Source organism: Leptonychotes weddellii, chromosome 10, assembly GCF_054177405.1.
Source record: "Leptonychotes weddellii isolate Sample4059 chromosome 10, ASM5417740v2, whole genome shotgun sequence".
NCBI lineage: Eukaryota > Metazoa > Chordata > Mammalia > Carnivora > Phocidae > Leptonychotes > Leptonychotes weddellii.
Genome location: NC_138378.1, coordinates 26,684,324 through 26,705,995, shown reverse-complemented (window position 1 = coordinate 26,705,995; position 21,672 = coordinate 26,684,324). Strand labels below are relative to the sequence as shown.

The 21,672-nt window shown below is 42.1% G+C and overlaps 1 protein-coding gene across 6 annotated transcripts in view; it reads right to left on the bottom strand.

Moving 5' to 3' along the window:
* Positions 1-21,672, bottom strand: part of ATRN (attractin) — a 147,291-nt gene that overhangs the window by 63,246 nt on the left and 62,373 nt on the right. For all 6 annotated transcript variants that reach the window (XR_014149144.1, XM_081833132.1, XM_081833128.1 and 3 more), the window contains exons 12-19: positions 14,484-14,704; positions 12,391-12,512; positions 11,402-11,540; positions 9,598-9,788; positions 9,100-9,319; positions 7,688-7,873; positions 6,460-6,693; positions 523-660 (exon numbers count right to left, since the gene is read on the bottom strand). Coding sequence is in view for 5 of the 6 variants with exons in the window: in XM_081833132.1 (XP_081689258.1) it covers positions 523-660; positions 6,460-6,693; positions 7,688-7,873; positions 9,100-9,319; positions 9,598-9,788; positions 11,402-11,540; positions 12,391-12,512; positions 14,484-14,704 (1,451 nt within the window). In the remaining variant the exon portion in view is untranslated. The remainder of the gene's footprint in view (positions 1-522; positions 661-6,459; positions 6,694-7,687; positions 7,874-9,099; positions 9,320-9,597; positions 9,789-11,401; positions 11,541-12,390; positions 12,513-14,483; positions 14,705-21,672) is intronic.

Below are 21,672 nucleotides of genomic sequence, written 5' to 3'. Positions count from 1 at the left end.
TATCTGGGCCTTGGGCAGACCTTCTTCGGGATCCTTGCTGAGCCTCCTCAGGGGAAAGGGGGGGAAGCCCTGAGGATGCGGTCCCCACTCTCAGTCCCCAGCACTTACCCCCCCTTCCCTCCCCTCTCCAGGGTCCGTGACAGGCTTTTGCTGGAGCCTTCTGTTCAGGGCTCTCCCCACCTCAGTGCTGATCCACCTGACCCTCAACCAGTATCCAGTCCAGGAGGGAAAGGAACGTGGGGACTCAGAGCTTTCTTGCGTTTAGGTTTAAGGCTCTTGCTTTACCACCACAGTAACTGATTAAAGGTTTAACTCTTCCATTTTCGGCTTGTTGGCGTTAACTGGCTACTCATACTTGGCAGCTCTGCTCACTCTCTCCCAGGCTTAGCTGAGCTCCTGAAAAGTATGACAAGAAAGGCAGTATCCAAAACCAAGTGGCTTCTGTCCTCCTAGATACTCAAGTCAAATCAAGGCACAGTGTTCCAGCTGGTTTGCAATCAAACCCTGAGGGATTTGACTTACGCTGACATCTCCCCCCGTTGGTGGGATCACCATAGAAGCCAGATATGCAGGTCTCGCAGTGCTTGCCTGTGGTCAGGTTCTCACACTTCTCACAGATACTCTGATTAATGCACTTGCTGTGGCCATTGCACTGGCATGCTGAAAGAGAAAGCATTAAAAAAAAAAAAAAAAGGAAGAAAGAAAGCGTTTTAGGGGGCCTGCCCCGTGGTAGAACAGGGTGGAGTAAATTCCACGAGATTTATTTGCAACTATCTATTTAATTCCTTATTACCTCTAAATACAAAACTATTAAAACTGGCACACTAAAAACGAGTTTGAGAAATAAGATCAAAACATCCATCCAATTTGCAACGACGTGGATGGAACTAGAGGGTGTTATGCTGAGCGAAATAAGTCAATCAGAGAAAGATATGTATCATATGATCTCACTGATACGAGGAATTCTTAATCTCAGGAAACAAACTGAGGGTTGCTGGAGTGGTGGGGGATGGGAGGGATGGGGTGGCTGGGTGATGGACATTGGGGAGGGTATGTGCTATGATGAGCTCTGTGAATTGTGCAAGACTGTTGAATCACAGATCTGTACCTCTGAAACAAATAATACATTATATGTTAAAAAAAAAAAAAAGAAGAAGATAGCAGGAAGGGAAAAATGAAGGGGGGGAAATCAGAGGGGGAGATGAACCATGAGAGACTATGGACTCTGAGAAACAAACCGAGAGCTCTAGAGGGGAGGGGGTTGGGGGAATGGGTTAGCCCGGTGATGGGTATTAAAGAGGGCACGTACTGAATGGAGCACTGGGTGTTATACGCAATGAATCATGGAACACTCCATCAAAAACTAAGGATGTAACGTATGGTGATTAACATAATAAAATAAAAGAAAAAGAAAAAGAAAAAAAATCCATCCAGGGTTAGTCCAGGAAAATCAGAAATATACCACAGCAGGATGAAAGTTTACAGCCATTAAAAAAATAATTTGTGGTTGTTCATAAAAATAATGTATGTTCATGACAGTAAATTTGAAAAAATATACGGAAGAGGGGAAAATCATATTCAACTGCACCACGCACAGATCACTGTGCACATTTGGGATTTTTAGTTCCAGGAATTTATTTTTTCTATATAGTTTTACACAGTTGTGCTCATATTAATACACAACTTTGATTTTTTTTTTTTACTTACAGCACAATTACTTTACATTATTTCATCCATCATAAACAAAACCTTAAATGGCAGAATGATTTCTATGAATCATAACAGCTATTTAACCATTCCCTTACATTCTGATATTTAGTTTGCTTTCAATTTTTCTTTTTTAGAAGAATAACCATCTTTATATATAAAAACATTCCCACAAGTGTAATTAATAAGATTCTTGATGCACATAGGACCTTACAACTAGAAAGGCATATGAAACCTGGACCTCTCGGGACTGCTCAGGACAGCTGTTTAGGCTGTGCACTGCAGACTCCAGTGGGGCCATCCACAGAGTGCACAATCTACACCATTGCAGACAGAAGACCTGACTCTGCAAATCTGTCTTTTTCCCCCAGCTTTACTGAGACACTACTGACACGCAATATTGTGTGAGGAGTAGAATGCACTGATTTGATACACTCATATATCGCAAAATGATTTCTACCCATGGCGTTAGCTAACATCTTGTCACATAACTACTATTTCTTTCTTGTGGTGACATGTCAGGTTTACTTTTTTAGCAACTTTTGCAGATCTCTCTTGGCTGATCAATGTGATATAGCTTTCCACCATTGTGGCAACTTTTCATAGCCTTGCACCTGTAGTTCACGTACCTGTTTCCTATCCCATCGCTAATGTATTTGACTTGTTCTATACAGGCTGTAACTGAAAGACTTAACTATGACTATAGCAGTCATTATTGCACCAAAAATACTTCAGAGGTGTGGGATATGCATGTCGTTCCTGTGAAGATGACCAACTGTACGGATACCAAAAGGGAAAAGCACAACACACACACACAAATGCAATACCTAAAATCATTTACCAATAAAATCTGTATTCTAGATAAAAAGACTAGAAACACGCTTCTCTCTCTCTTCCCCTTCAAAATCCCACTGAAATTATGGAAAAAATGTAAAAACAAGGATAAATCCATAGGAATATGGGGTAAGAGGAAAAGGTGTATCAGATGTATTGAGAGGTACTTCTGAATTACTGAGCAATTTCTAGAAATTATAAAACAGATGGTGTCAATCTGACAGAAAAAGGGAGTTGAGACATCTGTCTTCCTAATGTAGAAGGAGGGGACAGTGAAAGTGACTAGATGCACTTTACCAACTGACACCTGAAAAATCCAGCTCGGGCTGGGAGACAGAACAGGCCCAGGACGTGCCTCCTGACCAGTTCCATGTCTGTTCAACCTCCCACCACATACAAAAATAAACCCAAAATGGCTTATGAACCTAAAGAAAAGAGAAAATCTATGGAACTTTAAAAAGAAAAGATAAGAGTAAATCTTTGTGATCTTGGGTTAGCTAGACACTGATTTCTTAGATATAATACCAAAAGCACAGAGGATAAAATTTAGAACTCTTATGTTTCAAAAGATACCACCAAAAAAGTAAGAAGAAACCCTCAGAATGGGAGAAGGTATTTGCACATCATTTAGTCAATAAGAACTTGTATCTAGACTTCATAAAGAATTCTATGGGTCAATAATAAACAAATGAACAATTTAAAAATGGGCAAAGAGGGGCGCCTGGGTGGCTCAGTTGGTTAAGCATCTGCCTTTGGCTGAGGTCATGATCCTGGGGTGCTGGGATCGAGCCCCGCATTGGGCTCCCTGCTCCACGGGGAGTCTGCTTGTCCTTCTCCCTCTACCCCTCCCCCCTGCTCATGCTCTCTCTCTCAAATAAATAAAATCTAAAAAAAAGGAGAGAGAACTTTTTAAAGAATGGGCAAAGAATTCAAATAGACATTTCTCCAAAGAAGACACAGATGGCCTGTAAGATGCTCAACTTTAGTCATTAGAGAAATGCAAATCAAAACCAGAGATACCATTTCTCACACACTACAACATCTGCAATTAAAAAACAAACAAACAAACAACCCCCCCCCCCAAAAAAAAACAGACACAAGTACTGATGAGCACGTGGAGAAGTCTTAACCTTTTCAGGCTGGCCAGTGAGGGTGAAAAATGGTACCGCTACTTTGGAAAACCCCATGCCCTTTATTCCTCATTCATACCCCCAGCCCCAGGTGATTGCTAAGCTCTTATTTGTCTCTCTATATTTGCTCTTTTTTGGACATCTCACATAAATGGTATCATATAATATGCAGTCTTTGCATCTGACTGCCTTTACATAGCATGCTTTTGAGACTCATCCGTGTCACAGACTACAGTACTTCATTCACCCCTTTTACCATTTAGCCGTATCCATCATATGAACGTATCACATTTTGTTTATCTATTCACCAGCTGACAGACACTGGGTTGTTTCCACTTTTGTCTATTATGAATAATGCTGCTATAAGCATTCACTGCAAGTTTCTGTGTGGACATATGTTTTCAATTCTCTTGGGTATATACTGGGCCATATGATAAGTCTATGTTTAACATTTTGAGAAACTGCCAAACTGTTTTCCAAAGTGGCCACACCATTTTACATTCCTTCCAGCAATGTGTGAGGGTTCCAATTTCCCGAATGTTGTTGAGCATCTTTTCCTGTGCTTATTGGCCATTTGTGTCTCTTCTTTGGAGAAATGTCTATTTCAATCTTTTACCCATTTCTTAATTGGGTTGTCTTTTTACTGTTGAGTTTTAAGAGTTCTTTACATATTCTGGACGTTAGATTCTTACCAGACACTGTATATGATTTGCAAATATTTTCTCCCATTCCGTGGGTTGCCATTTCACCTCATATACTCTTGATATTAATAAAAATGCACAGACTTAAATACTTCATGAGTTAAACTAGTAGATTAGAAACAGAATGACAGATCCTTTGACATCTTAGAGAGGAAAAAAGGGAACACAGAAAATTTAATTCAATTTGAAGGGAAAAGACTGGTTTCTTATCTTGCATTTCCCTACTCTGTTTCCTTTTCTGAGAAAGACTTCTTTACATCCATTGCCCGCTTTTTCTGTTGAGCTGACAGCGCTTTCTTCTGGAGGGCAGAGGTTTGCATACTCAGGATGATAATCACTTATTACGTGCACTGCAGATATGTTCCCCCGCCCGTCTCTTGCCTTTCACCGTTGCTCACAGTGTTCTTTCCGTTACAGAAGTCCTCACAAAGAGCCTTGTTGTCAGCGGCACCTTCCCACTCTTGGAGATGTTCCTACCCACCAACCTCCTGGGGGTCTTTGCACCTGCCTAACCTCCCCCAGCTGTTCTGGAGGCCCATCAGCATATTCCTGAGTATTTACTGAAAGTCTGAATCAAAGGCCAGTTTCTCAGGACAGCATCCCCAGCAGGTGTAGACTCAGGCTTTAGGCCAACTCATGATCTATTCCTTCTGGCACCAACCACTGGAACGAAGGAGGGGAAGGGAGCAGAGGGAGAGTAGGAGGGAGGCAAGGAGCGAGAGAAGGCAGATAGGCTTAATTTTTCCTCTTGCCAGAAGGGATAGGGACCTTTTCCCTCTCCCTTTTCTTAGAGCTTTTCAAGAAAACCTGTATTTACAAATCCTTTCTCTGTTCCTTTGATATGTATATGTATGTAAATCTTTTTTTTAAAAAAAACTAAATACCTTTAAAAAAAACCTCTTGTCAGCACAACAATCCAGGAATGTTTTTCTTAAGGCCCTGGGAGCCATCACTTTGAAATGTAAACATCAAGGAAGGCAGCACTCTATATTCCTATCACTTTGGGAATTCAGTCTGGGTGCATTTGTGCCGAAGTGTAACCATCTGCTTGCCATAAAGATAAAGGAATTTTTTCTTTTTTTTATAAAGGCAATTAACTAACACAGGTGGCCACCCCAATTCCCAAGTAAATTCAGGATAAGCTATGAAAGAAGGTACAACAGGGCGCCTGGGTGGCTCAGTTGGTTAAGCGACTGCCTTCGGCTCAGGTCATGATCCTGGAGTCCCTGGATCGAGTCCCGCATCGGGCTCCCTGCTCGGCGGGGAGTCTGCTTCTCCCTCTGACCCTCCCCCCTCTCATGTACTCGCTCTCTCTCTCTCAAATAAATAAAATCTTAAAAAAAAAAAAAAAAAAAAAGAAGGTACAACAAACAGTGCTGTCAAACCCTCTCAGATGAGGACAAGTTATAATTCATCTTCAAAACATTTATGTACTGGATTGTATATGCCTGGCTATTTAAAAGGGTGAGATTTCTCTGTTTTTGCCATCTCATTAGTGGACTGCCTGTAGGGTGCACCACAGTCTGGTTTGATGCTTACTCAAAATAAATCCATTTTCCTTTTTTTCTACATTTGTGGAGAGGAATTTCTGGGTTGGTAGGAGTTTTTTCATTCTTCCCCTAGCAATTACCACAGTGTATTTTTCAGTAAAAACCAAACTACAGAACAATATATATCGTATTAATCCTGTATAGCATAGTATTTCCTGTTTTTAAAATAGACGGTTATCTGTATTAAACCATTAAAAGTTTTTACTTCTGTGAAGAACTGGAGAGGAAGAATTCCGGTGTTTATTTTATCTACAGCTGCAGGATTTGTTCATAATGAACATACTTCAATACTTCCACAGTGAAAGCAAAACACCTCACTGGATCTTCTGTGTTTTCATGAATTGACATTAAAAATACTGTTCATAAAAAAAAAAAAAAAAAAAAGCATGTATATATTTTTCCATGCAAAACCATTTTTCCTAAGATGATCTATTTTTTTTCCTAAAGAAAATTCATATAAATAGTGTAGCTTTCACAGTTTTATTCTTTGTAGATAGGTAGCAAAACACTTGATTTTGGATACACGAGACATCTTACCTGGACAATGAATGAAAGACCAGTTGTATCTGCTGTCCTCCAGGCACATGCTGGCATTGAGAAGGGGCTGGGGGTAGGAATTCCCCACAGGGGCCTGGGAAGGCATCTTCACTGGTCCTTTATAGGAGCCCTCTATGCATCTGCCTTTGCCCGTGTTGCTGGGATCAGTGCACCAGCCACAGCCTGGCTGCTCCAAGCAATGGCTGCAGGTACAATAGCCTGAACAATTTTCAGCTGTAAAAGAACACAAGTTGCAACTCACTACCGCATGTAGCTTTGAATTCAGTGCATTTAAATTACCTTTTCTAAAAGTGGTTTTTTTTTTTTTTTTTAGATTTATTTGTTCACTTAAGTAATCTCCACACCCAACGTAGGGCTTGAATTCACAACCTGGAGATCAAGCGATGCGTGTTCTTCCTACTGGGCCAGCCAGGCGCCCCTAAATTACCTTTTATTTAAACAGGCTATTCTGTCAGTCAACATTCCTATTCTAAGGTGATTTTTTTTTTAAAGATTTTTATTTATTTATTTGAGAGAGAGAGAGAGAGAGAGAGAGCGAGCACACGTGCACAAGCAGGGGGCGCAGCAGAGGGAGAGGGAGGAGCAGGCTCCCCGCTGAGCAGGGAGCCTGATGTGGGGCTTGATCCCAGGACCCTGGGACCATGACCTGAGCTGAAGGCAGACACCCAACCGGTTGAGCCACCCAGGCGCCCCTCTAAGGCGATTTCTTAAATGACACAATAAATTGAAAGAGCCCAATATCTTGCCCAACATAGAACAGGGGTTCCTCCCCTCCTCTATCAATCCCAGGATGTGGAGGCAGAAGGGACCTTAGCGGTCATCCACCAGAAAGCACTTATTTCATGCATCAGGAGAGGAAGATGTGGAGACATTACATGGATTGAGCAATACGTTTCTGTACTCTGTACTCTGTCCTACAGGGCTTGATTCTTTTTTTAAAAAAAAACATTTATTTGAGAGAGAGCGAGAGAGAATGAGTGGGGAGAGGGGCAGAGGGAGAGAGAGAACCTCAAGCAGATGCCCCAACTGAGCAGGAAGCCCCGACGCAGGGCTCAATCCCACGACCCTGAGATCATGCCCCAAGCCGAAATCAAGAGTCGGATGCTTAAGCGATGGAGCCACCCAGGCGCCCCTGCAGCGCTTGATTCTGCATGAAGGTTCCCCTCCCCTCAGGCAGTCTCCGGTCTTGCCGCTCCGTTTCACTTACGGGGGCAGCTGCTCATGGTGTACCACTCCATACACTGGCCAAAAGGGAAGGAGGCCACGTAGGCATTGGAGTCCACGCACTGCTTCATGTTGCTGCACCACATGCACTCAGAGCTGCCGCTGGTACACTCTCCACACGCCGTCCGCAGGGCACACGGCGTCCGGCACTGCTTCGCGCTGTGGTTCGCTGGGAAGCAAACCCAGGACACTTAGAGCTCCCGCCACACTGGCCAACATCAAAGGCTTTTCGGGATGGCTTGTGACCCACTAGCGTGTCATGAAATCACACCAGTGGGCTACATTAAATGTAGGAGAAAACCGAAAACACAGAGTCGTCCTGTACTGGGCTAGTCAGGTACATTCACACGCTGAGGGGAAAAAAACTCCTTCTTTTCGAAGAGCGTTAAGGACAGACATGAGGGAACAAGCGAATCTTTCCATAAGCGTGGCAGTTCTAAAGCTCCTTGCAGTGTATGGGACTCAGGATGACCTTCAGAGGTTTCACGACCCACCCGAACATGAAAACTTGTATCTGTATATTTGCGGGAAGAGGGACCACAGAATTCATTACATGCACCAAAGCATTCAGGACCCAAAAGGGTTTCCCCTACAGGAAGCTCAGAAACCATATTTTAAGACGACTCTTACAGGGCTATGAATTCTTTTCTACACCTCTGTACTCCTCAGATGACTTAGAGTACCTTCCTAAAATGAGACACGATGTCAATGGCGTCCCAAAAAGCGCGCACAAAATTCCACCTACTGCACGTGAGTCCCTCTGCAGGGTAAGATGCTCGTCTTGGCTCGTCTGCGCGCTGCAGATGCTGCCCCTGAGCCTGCCCACGGGAGGCCTGAATGTAGCCCACGGGGGAGCTGTGAACCCGAGAAGCTCCCCAGTGTGTGCTCCTCAGTACTCTCCCACAGTGCTAACACAGTTCCGGCCAGCTTCTGCTTTCTGTTGTGTAACTGCTCTCCCCATTTTTCTCCCCACTGATGCTTTCTGTCTACTGTCCCTGCAGTGACCTGCTTGCTTTTCTGATACTTTCTTTGCATTTTTTGTCCTTTTCTTCCACAGCGTTTCTCTGCCAACCTTAAGACATTTGCCTTTCAGAGCAATTCTCAGTACTTTTTACGGTCAGCAAACCAATCAATCTCATTGCTAATTACAATGTTAGCTTCTTTGAATAGTGTTAGTTATTTTTGTTTATGCTTCCGGCTCATACTATTCAGAGCCGGAGATTATTTCCTTCCACTTTTAAGTGCTGGGTTATACTCCACTTCATGTGCTTGAAATCAATACTCCCCATCTGTTTTTCCTGATCATCTCACACCTTCCAGTCTTTCACTACGCCTCCTACAGACGTCTCTCTTTCAGTGAACTTCCAATGATACATCATTCACTCAGATACTTACCAGGCCTTTCACAGACACTGCCATTGAGTGGGTTGATGCAGGTTGCAGCCTTCAAGCCCCGAGTACTGGGTTCTGACAAGATTCCACAGAATCCAGCATCACTGGGCTCAGACGGCATCCACTGGAGCAAAGTATTTGTGAACGGGGACATATCTTCCCAGCACCAGTAGGACACATTGATCTTCCGAAGGCCAACCCATGGGGTTAAGGTGAGCTTGGACTATAGGCAAAAGAGATACAGCTTTGAATATAAGAGATGTCTTGAGCAAAAGAGCCTTCTAGATAAAAACCACTAAGTTACATATGCCCTGCAGATGAAGGAAAACCTCCCCATCCCAATCGAGCCACGGCAGATTAGGACAGACCATCATGTCACCCCCCTCTACTACACTCATGCACTAGAACTCTGCCTGCCGGGCACACCACGGGGAAGCTGTATGGGTGCGCCCAGGACAAGGGTGGGTACTAGAAGCTGAAGTTCTGAGGACGTGAACTCACCATGCTCTGTGATGACTGCATTATTCGCAGCTGCTTAAGGACAAATTCTACCTTCTTCTGGGTTGTCAGAGAAGCCAAAAAGGCATTGTGGTTCCTACAGGACAATTTAGCATTGTCATAATTCTCCTTGGCAGTAGTAATTTTCAAACAGGAGTTTCCGACCAAATGCCAGCCAATGCCACAGATATTTTCTTTTGTAAAGGGGAGAGGGAAAAAAAAAAGTTTTAGAAATCACACAAAACTACTACACTACCAGTTCGAATGATTGGAAACCTAAAAGGTTTCTGCAATTTGAATTCCGTGGTACTTTACTAGGATGTGGTGAGGGCATCCGACACATTACTAAGGACCGATGCAGAATATAAGAATGTTAGACTTCACCAGTCCTATTTCCTGGATCTCAAGAGGCATAGTCTACGGTCAACTCTCTATGTCTTAGAAGAAAAAAATCTTAGGTGCCAGTGCTAGATTTCTAAACCCCCTTTTGAAGAACAATTAGAAACAAGACTAAAATCCTAAGTAAAGAACAGAAAAATGAGTATGCGGATTGGAAGGGTGGGGAAGAAAACTGGAGGACGGAAGTGAGTCGCTGAGTGAACAAGATGATGATCTTCAAAGCTTCGTTGTTTCACATCAAGTGGAAGGTAAAATCAAGGGTACACAACATCCTGAAAGTGAGGTGGAAATATCCCTCTCAGAAAAAAACAAACAACCCTACGTGATACAAGTGCAGCACACAAGGTAAGACTGGAATCTGCTCCTGTGATCGCCCCGAAGCCACCCAGTTCAGCTCCATGCCCCAAACTGCACAGAAGCTCTGTGCACTTCCTGGGAGACAGGGAACAAGCAAGGCAACTTTGCCAGAACCCAGTACCCTGGAGATACCACCAGCGAAGCCCGGGACTAGTCAGTGAGGCAAGTGGAAGGTGCCACAGGAAAGGGATCATGTAAGAGCAAATAAAGCATCTGCTCTTCCAAGTGTGGCATCAGTGTCCCTCCTCATTAAAATGTAGATTCTAGCCCCCCTCCCCTGATGTGTACCAGAATCTGACTTCTGACAAGACCCTCAGGTACTCCGCAGTACACTGAAGTCTGTTGCAATGAGGTAAAGAAAAGCAGCTCACGCTCATGCAAGCTGAATCAAGTACTCCCAAAGGGCACTGAAAAGGGGCCTGGCAGACCCTGCTGCCCTGTGCATGCTTCAGGTGCTGCACAGAACCATCGATGTCCCCCTTCTCGGAAACCCCAGTCGAGCAAATATATCACAGAACTTCTGTTGTGGCTGGCTAGCCTGAGGTCCTCAACTCTTCGTCCTGAACCTCAGATGCCATAAATTGAGGTATTCAGGACTGGAGATCACCTCACGGGGGTGCTGCTGATAAAAGCATCTCTCCTCCTTCTTGTCAGAAGGTGTTGACAGCCTAATCCCAGTGGTCAGTATGAAGTCTTCTTCACAAAGTGCCCTGCAGACTGGCTGCCAAGACTGCTGCTTTCTATAGCCAGGTGACCATAGCAGAGGCGAGCGGGGACAGGGCAGCAGGCTCGATGATATGGAGCCAAGCTGTCATTCTATTCTCCAGAGCAGGAGATGATGCTTCACTTTATTTCAAAGGACAAGAGGAGCAAATGCTTAAGAACTGTATTTTCATTTTAAAAAATAACCACAATAGTGGTATGGGGGAATGAATGGATAAAATGAGTTTGTTCCCTCTGCTGGGTTCAATCTAGGCTGCACAGTATTGGGGTGGGGGTGTGTGTGAAGTCTCTGGACCCACACACATCCAGATGCCCCTACAAGGCCTACCGGGCAGGGCGATGCATTCCTGATTGCGGGGCTCCCACTGGCAGTTCTGGTCCAGGGCACAGCTCCTGCAGCTGGTCTTCTTGTTACAGTAGTACATGGGGTTATCCTTGGGACAATTCTCGTATCTGGAAATGGAGATCTAGAACACAGTGGACAAAAGCTTTTCTCTTAATCCACGGACAGAACTCACGGGGAGGACAAACAGGATACTAAAATCAACAAAATCTAATTGAGGAAGCAAACTGCAAATAAAGAAATAAGTAAGATGCAGATAAAGCAGTCCTGCAGGGAAAACAGTGTGCTGAAATCTTCTGCACAGGGCATGCCCTGACATGGCAAAGAGGCAATGCGCTCTTTTAAACACCATGCTTTAACCTGCTCATCTGTGAAATGGGGGTGTTCAACCTGCTGCTTTTCAAATGCCTCCCAGTCTAAAACTTTCATATTTTATGAACTGCTTTACAGAATAAGCTGTCAAAAACTACAGAGGCTGAGTCACTGTATTTTTTTTTGCCCTATAACCTAAATAAAAAAATCATAAATGATGAGCATAAATTATACTGAGCCACGATGTAACATAAGACAAGGAGATTTTGCAAAGTTGCCTGACTCACCTTCAGTCTCAAGTCCTAACTTGCTCCCAAGAGCTTGCACAGGTAGAGTGAGCTCACTGTGACAAGCCTCACACCAAGCATCTAGGACCTAGCGACAGCCATGCCTAGGGGATGGGGAGTACACAGAGTAACAGTCCTACCTTCTTCTAAGATACTACACACCAATCCTTGTGGCTAGCAGGACCTTCGAAATTAGGATGTATATAGCATCCCTTCCTAAAAGAAAGCCTGAGCAATAATAAACTCTAAAACTATACTGGAGGTGTTAAAAATCCCTCTGGGCCAGTATTTGTATCATACACACCATAATCTCACACCTAACCACCCCCCTGGGGTTTTTTCATCCTCTGAAACCCTTGAGAAGCGGCCCCTGACCTGGCCTTCCGTGCAGCTGTGGTTCACGGGGACACAATGGTCACTACACCAGTGACAGTCATTGGTGTTGGCTGTGCAGCTGTAACAATCCGTGTGCTGGTCACATCTGTCGTGGTCAAGAGCTATGAAAAGAAGAAAAACTCATCAACTGTGACAGCTTCTCCTTAGAATAAGTCACAGGACATTTACAGCTGCTGTTGAGCACAATCTGAGACTAAGGTTTTTTTAAAAAAAAGTAACAAGGGTTGGCAAGTAAAATAGGAAGAAAAACTGGCAGGAAGATATATCAGTGTGTTCAGGTTAAAAGAGTACTTAGAAATAAGTAAACAATATGAAGAAACACTATTCTGTAAAGCTCCCTGCCCCCAACAAAAGTACAGAGAGAGGGAAAAACAAAGATAGGTTACTTTAACTCAAGGACAATGAGATATAATGGAAGTAGGTCTGCTTCTTTGAATACTTTTCTTCCCAAAAAAAGCAACCAGCAACAGAAACACCAAGAGCTGCCCAAGAGCCAAAGTAATGTAGAAGACCAAGCCGTCCCCCCCAGCTACAAATGCAAGGCTAACCTGGGCACAGGAAGCGGGCAGCACCACAGAACCCCAAAGGAGACACTAGGCTGAGCTACAATCTACACATGTATGTAAGTCTAAGAGTGCAAGTTTCAGAATTCTGGGCTACTACAGACCTGCTGCATCTCCTACTGACCCTAGACAGGTCAAGGTCAGCAACAAAAAAGAGGCTGCACAACCATGTTGCTTGATCTACTGATCCACTTATGGTCATGGCACATGGGGGAACCCATGGACAAGATAAGGTAGTCCCCCCTCCCCCCGCAAAGCATGCTCCTTAGGCTACTCTACCTGCCCTGGTCATCACCCCCAGGACTGGGTCCACACAGAAAGCAGAGTGACCAGGGATGCGACATTTGAGATGAGTTCACGGCAAAGAGGTTTATATTGAACCACCTATAGTAATTAAATATTACTTTCTATACTCTTGCACATTTAATTTGAACTTTTAAAATTTGGTTAAAAAAAAAACCAATTTCACAGATTTTATTCCTTCGAAGAGACGGTGTAGACACTGTCTAACCCTACCAGGTTCTGGTCCTCTCAGTTTTCCAGCACTCACTGGGAAGTTGTCTGGGTGTCCTTTTGGGGATTTATGCTCACCTTAATTTGGAGCATTCCAGTAGAGTGAAAGCTGACTCTATCCACCATAACCCTCAAGGTAACTTGCTACACCAACTCCAACAGTTAAGAAATTCAGTCAACATTCTTTAAAATAATTGAAGTGAACAAATATTTCGCAGAGACTTTTTTTTTTTGAAGGATTTCTCAGCTATTACATCACTGTATTACACTGTGCTCTATCTCAGAGCAAAAACATAAGCAGCTAAGTAGGCAAGATGAAGAAAGCTTGGAAAACATAAGGGGTGGTTTTAGAAGCCAGGACCACTGGTCAACCTCAGCAACTCTCTGTCTTGTTATCACTGCTGTGCCCAACCAGAGAAGCTAGAAAGGAATGCTTTGCAAAGAGGGCACCACTACCTCCATCCTCTACTCCACCATAGTTTTTCTGGGCTGGCCCTCTTAATCTCATCCTTAACATTAGAACTGCATAATCCAATAAGGTAGCCACCACTAGCCTCATGTGGTTCTTAATTTTAGTTTAAAATTCAGTTCTTCGGTCACACCAGTCTCATTTCAAGTGTCTCTGGCTGGTAGCTCCCATACTGGGACAATGCATAATAGTACATTTCCATCATCACAAAAAGGTCCTGTTGTATTGCATTGCCTGGGACCAACTGCCAGGCTTAGGAGTTGGTATACAAAATCTGTGCAATGCCAGGGGGGTTTTGTCTCCATCACTCACAGACAGCTTCTAGGAGCCACATGGTGTTCCCATCCACTGTAAAGAGGTTTACAAAACTATCTTCAAACACCCAAAAGGCCTTTGCACCAGTTATTACCAAACAATTTGGGATAATAAAATGAACACAAAAAATGCACATATGCTAAATACCTTCATAATTCAGACAAAATGAGATTTCAAATTAATTAAATTTTAAGAAAAGGAAAAAGACATACTTCTTTTGGAAAAACATTCTGATTTTAACTTTTCTTCTTGTGCTTCAGATGCCAACTCCCAGGAGATACACTGAGATGACCCTGTATCCCACACACACCGGATGCCAGGTCCTGCTGCCAGGCAAGCAGCTTCGCTCCGGTGTGCTCCACACCTTTCTGAGGTGAATACAAGGATGTCACTGAGAAGGAGACTATTGAAACCACCAAATACATACATGGTGCTAAAAGGGGGGAAAAAAAAGGAGAGGAGTCGTTTACTGAAAGTTTCTATATACAGATGCATGATAGGCTTTCTACAATCTTTAGACAAAATGTCCCCAAATATCCATCAATTCAGGATGTGATGTGAGTAAACTATGGTACATCCACACAATGAACTAGCAGTTGGTAGATGTAAAAAGGATTGAGGACGATTTCTACATACTGCTATGGGGTGATCCTCAGGATATACTGCTATGTGAAAAAAAAGGAAATGCAGAGAAAAGTATATATTGTATGCAACCATTTATCTAGTGAAGGAAGAAGGAAAACACACACACACACTCTTTTTTCATTTTAAAAACAAGAACAATGGGGCGCCTGGGTGGTGCAGTCAGTTAAGCGTCCAACTCTTGGTTTTGGCCCAGGTCATGATCTCCGGGTTGTGAAATCAAGCCCCGCGTCAGGCTCTGCATTCAGCATGGAGTCTGCTTGGGACTCTCTCTCCCTCTCCCTCTGGCCCTCCTCCCCCCTCAAATAAATCTTTAAAAAAAATTTTAAATAAAAACAAGAAAACAAAACAAAGCTTCTCTTTAACTTATCTTCTTTTTTAAAAAAGATTTTTATTTATTTATTTGCAAGACAGAGAGAGAGAGAGAGCGAGAGAACGAGCGGGGGAGAGGGGCAGAGGGAGAGGGAGAAGCAGGCTCCCCGCCGAGCAAGGAGTCGGATGCGGGGCTCAACCCTGGGACCCTGGGATCATGACCTGAGCCGAAGGCAGATGCTTAACTGACTGAGCCACCCAGGCACCCCTCTTTAACATATCTTCTTAAAAGGGCTAGAAACAATGACCAACCTAGTAGCAATGGATATGACTAGTACTTAGATTGTGGTATCTAAAAACCATTCTTTCCCTAACCCCTCAAAAAAAAGACTAGGACTCTTTAGAGGTAATCCCTAGGAAGTCAGGTTTAAAAATAAAAACAAGAAAAAACAACTAGGCAGAAAAAATCAGCAGTGGTACACTGGGGAGACAGACTCTAGAATTAGTCTAGGCAAGACACTAAACAAACAGTAACAACAACCCCCAGTGGTGATGGTGGGAGAATCAGAATCCACATCTGATTATTACCTAAAAGGCTTGGTTTTCAATGAAATGTTACAAGATATACAGGGGAGTCTGGATGGCTCAGTCGGTTAAGCATCTGCCTTTGGCTCAGGTCATGATTCCAGGTTTCTGGGATTGAGCCATGCATTGAGCTCCCTGCTCAGCGGGGAGTCTGCTTCTCCCTCCACTCCACCCCCTTGCTCGTGCTCTCTCTCTCTCTCAAATAAATAAATAAATAAATAAAATCTTAAAAAAACAAAAACAAAACCAAAAAACCAAAAAAGTGTGAACCAAACAGAGGAAGCAAAACAGTCTTTGAGGGGACCCACATGTTGGACTCAAAAAACAAAGGCTTCAAATCAGCTATTACAAATATATTCCAAGAAAACTATGTCTGAAGAATTAAGTCAAAATAGGATATCAATGACTCAATAAGTAAAGACTATCAATAAGGAGACATAAATGATAAAGAATAATTAAAAGGAAACTCTGGAGTTGTAAAGTACAATAAGTGAAATGAAAAATTCACTAGAGGGACTGAGGAGACTTGAGCTGGCAGAGGAAAGAAACAGTGAACTTAAAGACACATCAATAGTGATTGTATAATCTGAAGAAAAGAAATGAAAAAATATCAAAGAAAATGAAAAGAGCTTCAGAGACTTGCAGGACACTGTCAAGTATCCAACATAAGCATAATGGGAGTCCCAGAAGGAAAGAAGTGAGAGAGAGCAGAAAACATACTTAAAGAAGTAATATTTGAAAACTCCCCAAATTTGATGAAAAGGATTAATCTATACATCCATCCACAAAGCTCAACAAACTCCAAGTAGAACAATCACAAAAAGATCCACGTTCACACACATTATAATCAAAAACTGCTGAAGCCCAAAACAAAGAGAAATTCTTAAAAGCAACAAAAGTAGGATAACTCTTCACATACAAGAGAATCACATTAATATTAATGGCTAAGACACAATGGAAGCCAGAAGGCAGAGGAATAAGATACTGAAAGTGATGGAAAGAAAAAAAAATTTGTCAAATAAGAATTCTCTATCCAATAAAATTATCCTTCAAAAATGAAACTGAAATAAAGACCTCCCCAGATAAACAAAGACTAAGAAAATTCTTTGCTGTCAGGTCTGCCTTATGAAAAATAGTAAAGTAACAATAATAGTTGAAGACTTTAATATCTCATTCCTAATAAGAGAACAACTAGGCATAAAATCAAAAAGGATACACAAAACTTGAACAACATTATCAACCAATTTGACCTACTGGCATCTGTGGAACACTCCACCTAAACAGAGCAGCACACATATTCTTTTTAAGGGCACATGGAACATTCTCCCGGGGAGACCATATATGCTAGGCCATAAAAAAACAAAAACAAAAACAAAACTCAGTAAGTGTTTTTTGTTTTTGTTTTTTTAGGAAAGGAAATATTCAAAGTATGTTCTCTGATCACCAAAATGGAATTAAATCATAAATCAACAGGTAGCAAATCTGTGAACTCCACAAATACTTGAAAAATAAACAACATATTCTGAATAACCTATGGGTTAAAGAAGAAATCACAAGGAAAATTAGAAAATACTTTTAACTAAATGAAAACAAAAATATGCCATTTCAAAATTTATGGGTTGGGATTAAAGTAGTACTTAGGGAAAAACTTACAGCTTTAAACACATCTATTAGAAAAAAAAAGAATCTAAAATCAATAACCTAAGCTTCCACCTTTATTTTTTTTTTGAAGATTTTTATTATTTATTTATTTATTTATTTGACAGAGAGAGACACAGCGAGAGAGGGAACACAAGCAGGGGGAGTGGGAGAGGGAGAAGCAGGCTTTCCGCAGAGCAGGGAGCCTGATGCAGGGCTCCATCCCAGGACCCTGGGATCATGACCTGAGCCGAAGGCAGATGCTTAACGACTGAGCCACCCAGGCGCCCATGCTTCCACCTTTAGAAAAGAAAAGCAAACTAAACCCAAAGCAATCAGAAGGGAGAAAATAATATCAAGAAGAAACAATAAAATATATACAGAAAAATAATAGAGAAAAATGAAATCAGAAATTTGTTCTTTGACAAGATCAATAAAATTGACAACCCTTTAGCTAGACTGACCAAGAACAAAGACAGAAGATAAATTAACAAAATGAGGAATGAAGAAGGGACATCTTATTGACCTTACAGAAATTAAAAAGCATATGAAGAAACAGGAACTTTTATACCAACAAATTAGACAACTTAAATGAAACAAATTCCTAGCAAGACTGATTATCGGAACTATCTAGTTCCTCAAAAAATTTAAAAACAGAACTACAGTATGATCTAGAAATTCCACTTCTGGGTATATAACCAAGAGAACCGAAAGCTAGGACTCAAAGAGATATTTGTACATCCATGTTTATAGCAGCATTATTTGCAATAGGCAAAAGGTAGAAGCAAACCAAGTATCTACTGACAGAAGAATAGATAAACAAAATGTGGTATACATATATGAGAATATTATTCAGCCTTAAAGGAAAGAAATTCTGACACCTGCTACAACATGGATGAATGAACCTTAAGGATATTATGCTAAGTGAAATAAGCCAGCCACAAGAGGACAAATACTGTATGATTCCAGCTAAAGGTACCTGAAGTAGTCAACTTCATAGAGACAGGAAGTAGTGTGCTGGTTGCCGAAGGATGGGGGCAGGGCAGAATGGGAAGTTAATGTTTAATGGGTAGAAAGTTTCAGTTTTGTGTGATGAAAAAAATTCAGGAGATGAATGGCAGTGATTATTGCATACAATGTGTGCTATTAAACCCACACGTCAAAATAATTAAGATGGTAAACCTTACATTATGAAAATTTTATCACAATCAAAAAAAAATCTAAAAAAACTGCTTGGCAAGAAATAGAAAATCTGAACAGATAAACCTATCACAAGTAAAGACTGAATCACAATTTTAAAATCTTTCCACAAAGAAAAGTCTAGGCCCAGATGAATTCTACCAAACATCAAACATGTCAAGTGTAATACCAATCCTTTACAAGTCTTTCCAGGAACTAGGAGGGGGAAAGAATACTTCCTAATTTATTCTGTCCAATATTAATCAGACAAATATATCATAAAAAACCCCCACAAAACTATGGAGCAATATCCCTCATGAATACAGACAGGACATTTTTGAACAAGGACATTTTGTGGGTAATGGATATGTTATCTCAATCATGGTGATCATTTCACAAGTGTATACTCACGTCAAGTTATCAAAGTATATGCTGTAAGTATATTCAATCTGTTGTGTGTATCAACTCTACTTCAGTAAAGCTGTTAACAGGCCATATATGCAGAATCACACATATTCAAAACAAAAGCAATTGTGTAGTAGCTCCAGGGAAAGTTCTTAAAATGCTACTGTGGGAGGCCAATGCCAGCAAATGATGCAGTTGGTCTCGAGGGTACACTGGGCCATATCCACCACATACACAGTATGTCTGTGCCTCTCGTGTGACATTTGCTGGGACATCCTCAATCCTGCCAACCACTGTGCCAGATTAGAACCTGAAGAAAGAGTTAGGCTGGAGGCTATATAGACCAGAGACACAACGCTATCCTTAAACATAATAACCTCTGGCAAAAATCTGAAGAACAGAAACAAGATCATTTGGCAGAAGAGACAGAGAAGTGGATTCCAGATAATATAAAGGAGAACCTGCTAATGACAGGTGTCTACAGAAAAGGAAGCAGCTTCCTTCTTAGGTGGGTTTTCCATCCCTGGACATGTTTAAAGGGGGTGACTGCAGTAAGTGGAAATTTTGAGCAGATGACTTCAGATCTCTTCCGACTCTGAGATCCTATGATCTGCCAGGAAGTTGAGAACTAACCCACAGTGAGGCATCAAGAAATTCACTCTCACTTGCCTCAATTTCCTTCAAATTAACACAAGACTAACTTACTAAACGCATAAAGACTTTTGTGGCTAAGTATGTGTTATACACTATATCTAAAAATGGACACATTTCAGTGACCAAAAATGGTCACTGAATTTCTAATCTCACTATTGGTTTAGTATCACATTTTTTTAGCAGTCTGGATTCAACTCGTCAATCTGCTGCTTAAACCAAATAAGCTCCACCACCACCCCCCCAGGACAGCTGGTGTTTTCAGCAATTCTGAATCCATCTGGTCACACGTGGGCTATGTGAGGTACGAAGAGCCCTTCAAAAAGGCCTGGAGCAGGCAAGTGAAAGGAACAGCTGCTTCTTCGCAGCCCCAGTGCCTCACGGCCAGCTCCTCACCCCACCTCCCTCACAAAAACCACGAGGACAGCAACTAAGTGAGGTATGGCCGACCCAAAGCTGCTGACGGTCTAAGAAAACCACCACTTGGAATAAGAAGAAATGATACCAAAGTTTCTCTCCCAGTAAATTCTTTCACAAAATGAAACTAGTCATGGCCTCTCTTGTCATCGGCTGCCCCCTCCAAACGGATGATTCACAGATAGGCCCAAATACACCATTGGAATTACACAGAAATGAAAACATTATTATAAGTCAGGCTAAGAGCTGCTACAATTTAGAGAATGTCTATGATGTGCTAAATACTGTGCTAGGAGAACCATGGGCACAAAGATGAATAAAGCAGAGGCCAGGCGCCCAAGGTAATGACAAAACAGCCCCACTGCTTTTCAGATGAAAGCATTAAGAGGGACTCACTAGAAAACTTCAGGGTATTCCTCACTGAGGAAGTATCAGCCTACAATTTAAGACGACACTTCAAATGAGTAAGGGTGTCAGGCTGTACTCTCCCATGTTCTCACAGGAAAACCACGTTTATCACTAAATTGCAGCTGAGTGATTACTTTAAAAAGTTGTCACCTTTTCCCAATATCTAACTATCTGAATTTTGTCAATTCTTCCTTCATGACATTGGCAAGACATGCTGCTGGCTCATCTTTTCTAATTCCAGGTCTTCATCTCATCTTGCATCATAACAACAGAAATTTTGAAAGCCAAGGAATCCTAACATAATGTAGGTGTTGTAGCACTTAAGTAATTCCAGGATCGATAAGGCTCAGAATTTTAGGAGGAGAAACAGACAATACTCATAACAGCTGAAACAAAATGGGAAAAATTAAGAACGTGATTAGGCTGTTTAACAGATCACCAATTTTTATTTATTTTTTTTTTAAGATTTTATTTTTAAGTAACCTCTACACCCAATGTGGGGCTCAAGATCACAACCCTGGGGTCAAGAATTGGATGCTCCACCGACTGAGGCAGCCAGGTTCCCCAACAAATCACAAATCTTTAAAGCACACTGTGAGGAATGGGCAGAGTGTCCATTCTGGATCCCCCTTCTCCAGGGGCAGATTTATTTAGCTCAGGCCAGGCATCTCTGAGTGATGCAATGAAATGCAGTACAGACTTCAGAATATCCAAAGACTGCAGATTTATCTGTTTGAAGCTTCACAATCTCCCCACCTCTGTTCCTCGATCCTATCTCCCATCCGAAGTGTCCTCTCTCCTTTTTTTTAATCCCTCCTTACCACTCAGATGCAGTGATAAGAAACCTGACAACCCAAGTACTGCAAACAACAGTGACCAGCGGGGGACATAAGACAGTAACTGCACAGAACTGTTGTCCCATGCATTCAGACAGCACCAATCATAGCATACTCCCGCATGCTAACAAACTTGGCATCAGAAGTAATTCAAATCCACATCAGACATTTAAAAAAAATTTTTTTTAAAAAGATTTTATTTATTTGACAGAGAGAGAGAGATAGTGAGAGCAGGAACACAAGCAGGGGGAGTGGGAGAGGGAGAAGCAGGCTTCCCATCAAGCAGGGAGCCCAACGTGGGACTCGATCCCAGGACCCTGGGATCATG